Below are 9,105 nucleotides of genomic sequence, written 5' to 3'. Positions count from 1 at the left end.
TCAAGTAACACACGTTCATATAAAATGTAAGTTACTTGGCCAGTCAATGTAATGACAGGAATGAATAAGTAGATAACTCCCTAATTCCCACGGTATTAGGGAGCTATCTACTAAAAGGCTGAAGGACCTAAATTGGTCTTTCAGCCAAATTTACTAATACTAAGTAAAAATATACCGTGAGTAGGGGCATGTCTATTAAACAGTGAGCAGCCTGTGGCTGCTCACTGTAAAAATCAAACAAACAAAAAAAAAAACACGTCCCCCTCCCCCTCCTAACCTGAAGGGGGGACCTATTGACCCCCCCCCCGGCCCCCACCCCTGAAAGGCGGGTGGGGGCCGTAAAGTAAGGGGGGGACCTATTGTCCTCCCCCTAACCCCCACCCATGAGCAGTGGATGGGGGCCGTAAAGTAATGGGGGGAGACCTAATGTCCTCCCCCCTGGGCCCCACCCCTGAGCGGTGGGTGGGGGCCCTACATAATAATTAGGGGGGACCTAATGTCCTCCCCCCTGGCCCCACCCCTGAACGGTGGGTGGGGTCCCTACATACTAATTGGGGGGGACCTAATGTCCTCCCCCCTGGTCCCCACCCCTGAACGGTGGGTGGGGGCCCTAAATACTATTTAGGGGGGACCTAATGTCCTCCCCCTGGCTCCCACCCCTGAGTGGTGGGTTGGGGTCCTACATACTAATTAGCGGGGGGACCTAATGTCCTCCCCCCAGGCCCCCACCCCTGAGCGGTGGATGGGGGCCCTAAATACTAATTAGGGGGGACCTAATGTACTCCCCTCTGGCCCCCCACCCCTGAGCGGTGGGTGGGGGGCCCTAAATACTAATTGGCGGGGGACCTAATGTCCTACGCCCTGGCCCCCACCCCTGAACGGCGTGTGGGGGCACTAAATAAAAAAATAAACCCCCCTCCCCCAGGTGACTAGGGATCCCCAAACCCCTAGTCAATCCTCTCCCCCCAAAAATTAACCCCTACCTATCCCCCTGACCCTAAAAATAATGAGGGGGGACCATTTAACTAAGTGCTTGAAAAAAAGAAAAAAAAAAATTTGACTCATAACACTCTAATTGGTTACTTAATCCACCAATCAGAGAGTTATGAGTCAAATTACACAGCGTGGGAAAAATTTATTTGGCCTTTTTTGGGGCTGAATAAAGAAGATTTTAGAAGAAAGAAAACATCAAATTGTAAGTTTTATTTTTGTTCAGGTACTTAGTTAAATGGTCTCCCCTCATTATTTTTAGGGTGAGGGGGTAGGTAGGGTTTTTTTTTTGGAGGGAGAGAGGTTACTAGGGGTTTGGGGACCCCTAGTCACCCGGGGAGGAGGGGTTAATTTATTTATTTAGGTACCCCTCCTGCCGCTTAGGGTTGGGGCCAGGGGGGAGGACATTAGGTCCCCCAATTAGTATTTAGGGCCCCCACCCACCACTCTGGGATGGGGGCCAAGCAGGACGACATTAGGTCCTCCCCCTCATTCTAATTTAGGGCCCCCACCAACCACTCTGGGATGGGGGCCAGGGGGGAGGACATTAGGTCCTCCCCCCTCATTATAATTTAGGGCCCCCACCCACTGCTCAGGGGTGGTGTCCAGGGGGGAGGATATAGGCCCCCCCTCATTCTAATTTAGGGCCCCCATTATTTTACTTTAGGGCCTCCTCTCGCCGCTAAGGGGTGGGTGCCGGGGGGAAGGCAATAGGCCCCCCCTTTAGTTTAAAAGCGGGCTTGGGAGGGGGGACCCATTTTTTTATTTTTTAACAGTGAGCAGTCACTGGCTGCTCACTGTTTAATAGATGTGCCCCTACTCACAGTATAAGTAATTTTTACTTAGTATTAGTAAATTTGGCTGAAAGACCAATTTAGGTCTTTCAGCCTATTGGTAGATAACTCCCTAATACCGTGGGAATCTACCAAGCGGCTGTAAGAGAAGTTCTGAATTGCTGAGGTCCCGAAGTGCCGAATTTCCGAAGTCCCGAATTTCGGAATGCCGAACCGAAAATGTTTCCCATGCACATGCCTATTGGATAACTCCTCAGATGTATTCTCCTTAATAAAAAGATCAATTGAATTCTCTATATGTTCTACATTTGCTTTATTTTTTAACAGATAATCTGCCAATCTCCAAATCGGGGGGGATCTCATATTAGTTACCACCAAGTCGGCAATTACCATGTCGTGATCTGAACAGGTATTTTCAACGATGGAAATTGAGGAGATCGCCTGTACTAGATTTAAGTTACCAAAAATCATATCTACCCTGGCAGCCGAATTGTGAGGGATAGACCTATTTGTGAAATTCCTTTCATTGGGATGGGACAATCTCCAGCAGTCGTACAAATCCGCTTTCTTTATCACTCTACTTAATGACGCTGCCTGTCTTTTCAGGGATTTATCTATCCTCTGATTTTTAGCCAATTGTTGTCCAATAAAGTGTCAAAAATACAATTAAAATCACCTGCAATCATAACTCTACCTTTTTTAACCTGTTCCACCAGACCTAAAATTTTAGTCAAAGTTTTAATTGGGTCTTTATTAGATGAATACACATTAACTAAAGTATAATCCTTCCCGTTCTGTTGGCCCACCAGAATGATACACCTCCCTTCCGGGTCTAAATGATTAAAACAACAATCAAATGTAACTTCCTTAGAGAAAATTATTGAAACACCGCATTTCTTTTTTCCTTGTAAAGATGCAGAGTAAATCAAGGGATATTTTTTATAGAACCATAATTTCCTAGACTCCCAAGTCCAGTGGGTTTCCTGAGTAAACCCTACTTGTGTTTTCTGATTAACAAGAGTATTATACAAATAGCCTCTTCTAACAAAAGAATTAAGGCCTTGGGCATTAAAAGATAGGATTCTAACCATATCTTAGTCTATTTTTCTTTTTTGGGCTCCTTCACCATATCAGCAATATGCATGACCAGTTAAACATATTACATAGAAGCCTGGAACACAAAAAATATTCCAAGTACTGGGAGTCCCATGGAATCCCACAGGGAGGGGTATAGAAACTCGGAGGGTCTTATGGAGAAAGAAAGAGGAAGAACAAAAAAAGGGACCAGCATCTTACTGATTATCAGTTTATATAAAAAACATTTTCCTATTATAATCAAATAACCAACCTTCAAATCTCTTACTATTCCCATACGGTCAGTGTATTATTATCTATCCCCTAAAAAAGTGACTTGAGTTTACTTATCATATCGTGATAAAAAAGTGACTGCTAATCCTAAACACTTGCAACAATTTAGTTATGTAATAAAGTGAAAGAATAAAGCGAGACTAATAAAGCTAAAAATAACTTATAGTAGCCCTTGCCATCACATACATCCTTAAATTCTCAAAAAACCAACACCGCTCTAACTCATTTACTATTTGAATTACTTTAATTATATTTGTCGCTCCAATATACTACCATTGCTTATTCGCTTATTAATTTTCCTATTATCCCTTTTGGAACCTTGTGTATACACTCTCAACCCCTACAAACTATTCCACGTGTCAACGTCTAAAGAATGTAATGATCCAACATATTAAGCTTTAAATATGTGTAAAATCATAACCAAAAAAGTGACTAAAGATATATACCTCTCAGATAAATATATCAGTGTCTTTAAATAATCCAGTGGTACTAGTAACCTAATATTTCTGGAGTTATCTTAATACAATCTTGAAGAGGGAAAAAATAAAATTATAAACCTTCATTAGCACCGCACCCAGCAGACTAATACATTATTATAATGGCTACAGGTCATTATCTTTTAGCCAAGCATGGACAAGATCCGCTTCCATATGTCTTTATAACAGATTAATAAAGCTGATTGCGAATTTCATTTGAACTTTAAATTATATTTCTTCAAACACAGGAAAACCGTAGAGAAGAGGTTCCTTCTTTGCCTCGTTAGATAAGAAATATCTGTAAGGACTCTTATTGCTTTAAACTTTTTGTCGTTTATCCTCATCTTCTTTGCTGACTGGAGAATCTGTGTCCTGAAATCATACGAAACAAACGCCACAATTACATCTCGTGAATATATTTGGTCTTGCTTTCTTTGAAAGAGACGATGATAATGAGACATCTTTGTATCATGCTGTACAGTTGGAATCCCCAAGCAATTAATATATTCTATTAAAAAATCATGTAGTTACGCGTCTGGAATTTCCTCAGGTATTCAGTCTTCTTGATCTATCTTCCAGATCACACACTTTATCTTCCAATTCTTTCACTTTAGATGCCATCTTAGTTTGGGTCTCCTTTACCTCCTGAAGCTGAAATTCTATAGCCTCTTCCCTTTCTTCTATTTGCTGGATGAGTCCACTTAACGTGACTAAATCCACTTTCATATCAAATAATTTATCACTCAGCTTCTTTTTAATATCATTAGAGATGTCTTCCAGGCATGTCTTTAAAAGGGTAAGTGTAACTACCTCTTTATCTATAGCCTTTATAGGGGAGGGGGAAACCCCTGTATGTAAGGACTCCAAAGTTGATTGCTCCAGGCATTCTTGATTATCTTGCGGTACAAAGAAAGCCGAGAGTCTATTTTCTTGTTTCTGGCCTTTCTTATCAGCCTTTGCTGATGCTTTATTGTCTTGTGCTTTTTTGGATGACATTTCTCTTTAAAAATAAGTATATATTATAGTATGTAATCTTCTTCCAATGTAACTGGATTAAGTTGAGAGTTGGGAAATTAACTGAATCCCCTCAGTGACACAAGGGACCCATAACTCTCTCAAAGACACGTAAAAAAAGCAAACCAGGACCAAATTATATACATGTAGGTTCAGCAACAAGCTGAGCAGATAATCCACTAAATGCAATCAGTATCGTCAAGATGTACACATACAGCTAAGTCTGCAGGAACTCCGGGCAATAGTGCATATAAAAAAAAAAAAAATAATAACTCTCCTTTAAAAATAATTAGTCAAAGTCCAAACTTAGATTATAATTTAGCTCTCTGTATTTTGTCCCAATCAGGAAAAAAAAGAACCCTCTTAGCCCTCTTTCTCAGTAATTAGTAAGGGCGCGGTTTTCCCTTTTTCTCTTCCCTTTTTTCTTCCCCCTCACAGAAACACTCCACCAGAGGGTTCTAACATCCCCCACAGTCTTCGACAGCTTGTCAGACCGACTCACCCACGGCGGTAGAGGGAACTGAAAATAGTTTGGTAGTATTGTATCGCCGGATCAGCATACCCTCCCCGGTCCGGTCCGGTCTCAGCCTGTCTGGTTTCAGTACTAGCGGGGTCTCTCGTCAGCCCGCGGCATTAGCGTCTCATCACCACTACGGTCTCGGCCCCTCCCCTCCCGTCATGAGCGTCATTATGTCATCACCCCTAAAGGATAGCTTTTTATCATACATTATTCTAGTCATTGGTTCATCATGGTTGAAAGGGATGCTAGAAGAACCCAAGTAAATTATCTTTAGAATAACATTTCACAGGTTTTAAAGAAGTTTTCACTTCTGTGTCATCAACTTAACCATGATGCTGATGTATGCTGCTAATGTTTCTCATAGAGAAGCAAAGGATTATCAGATAATCCACTGCTATATGTGTGCTGTATATCTACAGTGCTTCTCTTGAGAAGCATGGGTTTAACCAGAGCCCATTAATCTTGAAGATCTCATCATGTTCAGATTGGGTTACATTATGAACCCTGTTAAAATGCTGTATCTTTACATGTAAATGTATTTGCTCTCTGCAATTTGTTTATTTAATCAAAAGTGACCAATTATCTAAATTAAAAGGGAATGCATGTAAAGTAAAAAAATAACATGTTATAGTGTTCCTTAAATTAATAATAAATATCAGACATTGTTTAGAAAACCAGCTTATTTTGAATGAAAAAAAAATACAAATTGCACATTTTTCATTTTGTTTTTTTAGTAACCAATACTCATTGACCTTAAAATTGTCTGAAGATAATGTCTCATTTTTCAGGAGGACAGATAAGTTTTGATGTTTTTCCAATTGGCTGGGATAAGACTTACTGCCTGGATATCCTAGACAAGGATGGCTTTTCAAAAATATACTTCTTTGGGGATAAAACTTTGCAGGTGAGTGAAGTTTGCAGATTTTTCAATATGTTAATGAATTTCAAGTCATAGATTTAATATTTTAATAACGAATATTATTCAAACAGGTTGGTGTAACTAAAAGCCATTTGAGGCTGTGCACAGCTTGGTATAAATAAAGCTCAAATGCATGTGTAAGCAGGACTATCACTTATATGGAATTTAGCATAAAGAACCTCATATCTTTAAGACTTTTAAGACTGTGCATTGCCAGACTCCTCCCTTTAATCTTAAATTTGACGCCACTCTGTAGCCATCATCTTCTGACCTATGGCATCTGTCTGTTTAACCTATTGTATTCAACACTTAATGGGAATAGATACAGTTACCCATACAATACTAAGAGCTAGTTACAATATAACAATATTATTATTATTGGTATTTAAATAGCGCCAACTAATTCCGCAGCGCGTTACAATATTATAAAAGGGGGGGACATTTACAGTAAATTAGACAATTACACAGGAACAATAGGTAGATGAGGGCCCTGCTCAAACCAGTTTACAGTCTAGAGACACAACAGGACAGCAAGGGTGACAGCCACCAACAAGGTGTAAAAGTAGCAAAGCTGGAGGTGAGAGTGGAGTGGGGCAATTTAAGGAGAGCAAGAGACAGATATATCCATGTGTAGATAATTAACTATGGGAATCCATAAGCATTTCTGAACAGATGTGTTTTTTTAAACAATTGAAGACTAGGAGAGAGTCTGATGAAAGGAAGGGAGCCACCCATGAGAAGTCCAGCAAGCGTGAGTTAGCAGTAAGGGTGCGAGCAGCGGACAGGAGAAGATCACCGGAAGAGCGGAGAAACCGAGGAGGGGCATATGTATGAGTCAGTGAAGAAACATAAGGGGCTAGAGTTGGTTAGAGATTTATAGGTAAGGGTTAGTATTTTGAATAAACACTTATAGGATACAGGAAGCCAGTGTAGGGATCGACAGAGGGGCGAGGTATGGGAGGAGCGACAGGTGAGAAAGATCAGCCTGGCGGCAGCATTCATTACTAATTGTATACATATAGTGATATATACGTATATACTTATGTATATATATATATATATATAAATATAGGATTTTGTTCTACGTGTATTTTGATATCAATATATATATTATCAAAATACAGTTAGAACGAAATTACACATATATATTTTTAAATTAGTTATTTATTATTTTTTACATTTTTTAACGTATTTACATATTTAAATTTTTTATTATATATAAATATATATAATTATAATTATATATATATATAATCAATATTTAATATAAATATCTATATATTAATATTAAAATACACGTGTAAATGTGTGTGTGTGTGTATAATATATATGAGCTAAGTATATTTTATTTGTAACTGTAATTTATTTTATTTGTAACTTATATTTTATTTTTAACAGGAGAGGGGCAGAGTCAGTGTCAGCCAGTGATTTTACTTTACTGGCTGACTCACAGGATCAGTGATCACAGTGACTGGCACTGTGGTAATTGGCCACAGGGGGAGTGCCTATAAGCTGACACATAGTAGCTCTGATCGCAGTGACAGGCTGCTGTGCCCAAAGTAAGATAAAATAAAATTCAGGGACTCTGAGGCGGCTAACTCTTAGGGCAAGCGTTCTACGTCAGTTCACTGCATGCGCAGATTCTTGCAGCCACCGGAGGCTGTGGTAGTCCCACACGATGAGTGCGGCGGCAACCTGCTTATGTGCGGGGTCGTCTCTTCGACATAGCCGGCACGTAATAGCTTTTTATTCGGCCCTTGATTGCACTGTGGTTGTTGTCATTGCGTCTGGTCACCTTCCCCTCTGGGCTCTTTTTTCTGCCTCGTGCAGGCTCAGCTGCTGAAGGAATTGCTCCTGGTCATCTGTGGAGGTCAGGGTGAGTGTCCAGTCTCCCCGTGGTACTGCCAGGATCCGTCTGCACGCCACCGGTATGTAACTGCAGCATCTCTCAGCCTTTTGGCCGTTGGTGCCACTTGTCTCCGTTCTACCAGGGCACCAACGGCCAAAAGGCTGAGAGAGTGGCCCCTGGGAGACTTTGCCAGTTAAAAACACTATTTTGATTTATTGGTGTTCAAAAGACTGTTCTGGCCCTTTAATTGGAACTGGCACAATTCTGCACCTTTGATTCCATGGGAGAATGTGCCTTATCCTGTCCCATTGTTCTCCAGCAGGGCGTTTCCCAGGGACACTGCCAGACCAGTTTAAACTGGCTGCTTTGTCCCTCCTCAATTTTTATTTCAGCCCTTGCTAAACTTAAACCCAATGGCGATTTGACTGTGTTCATGAGATCTGAGTGCTGCTCGGATATATTGAGCGCTCAGATCCAAGCTATCTGGGGATAGGTTAAATGTGGGGGTTCTGTTCAGTATGATAGGAATTATGTATTTTTGCTGTTGTTGTGAATAGAGATATTTTCTGTACCTGGAGATAATTGGCTTACCACACCCAAGCCATGCTTGCAGTCGGTCAAAAAGGACTTGCATCTAACTTTTGAACCACTGGACCAAATTGTATGATTTTGACATAAGTTTGTATACTGCGTATGCTGGTTCAGAATATGTAAGTGGGAATGTGATGTATACTTTTAAAGTTATGAATATTGTGTAAAACTGTATATTTTCCTGCCTGTGATAATTACGTTAGCCCATTGTGTTCAGTAGTTACATCACAGACAGAGTGGAGGATTTTGCTGTAATGAATGGGAGTGTCAGACATTGTTGTATTCTTTTGATTGGTTTGTGTCCTTTGTATGCCTGTGTACCATCAGGTCCAGGGGATTGTATAAATTGTGAGTGCTTGCTTGCATTAAACAGAACTACTTGACCCTTTTTTGAAGCCTTGGCTCATGCTTGGGGGATAGGATAACTACACTCTGGGGATCACTTTTACTACACTCTGGGGATTGTTTTTTGTGTGTTTTTTTTCAATTTGGATTTTATTGTAGGAAGAAACAAAAACATACATGGTAGCATCACATGATAAGATTACATCTGAAGGGGAAACAATGTTCCTATAACTGAAGGG

At 40.5% G+C, this 9,105-nt stretch overlaps 1 protein-coding gene across 1 annotated transcript in view; it reads left to right on the top strand.

Moving 5' to 3' along the window:
- The window catches only part of PMM2 (phosphomannomutase 2), a 366,613-nt gene that overhangs the window by 305,739 nt on the left and 51,769 nt on the right, over positions 1-9,105 (top strand). Inside the window, exon 7 of the mRNA XM_063428823.1 lies at positions 5,951-6,066. Coding sequence (XP_063284893.1) covers positions 5,951-6,066 — 116 coding nt within the window. The remainder of the gene's footprint in view (positions 1-5,950; positions 6,067-9,105) is intronic.

This window comes from Pelobates fuscus, chromosome 8, assembly GCF_036172605.1.
Source record: "Pelobates fuscus isolate aPelFus1 chromosome 8, aPelFus1.pri, whole genome shotgun sequence".
NCBI classification, from domain to species: Eukaryota; Metazoa; Chordata; class Amphibia; order Anura; family Pelobatidae; genus Pelobates; species Pelobates fuscus.
Note: the sequence above shows the minus strand (reverse complement) of the source record. Positions and strands in the feature narration are given on the sequence as shown.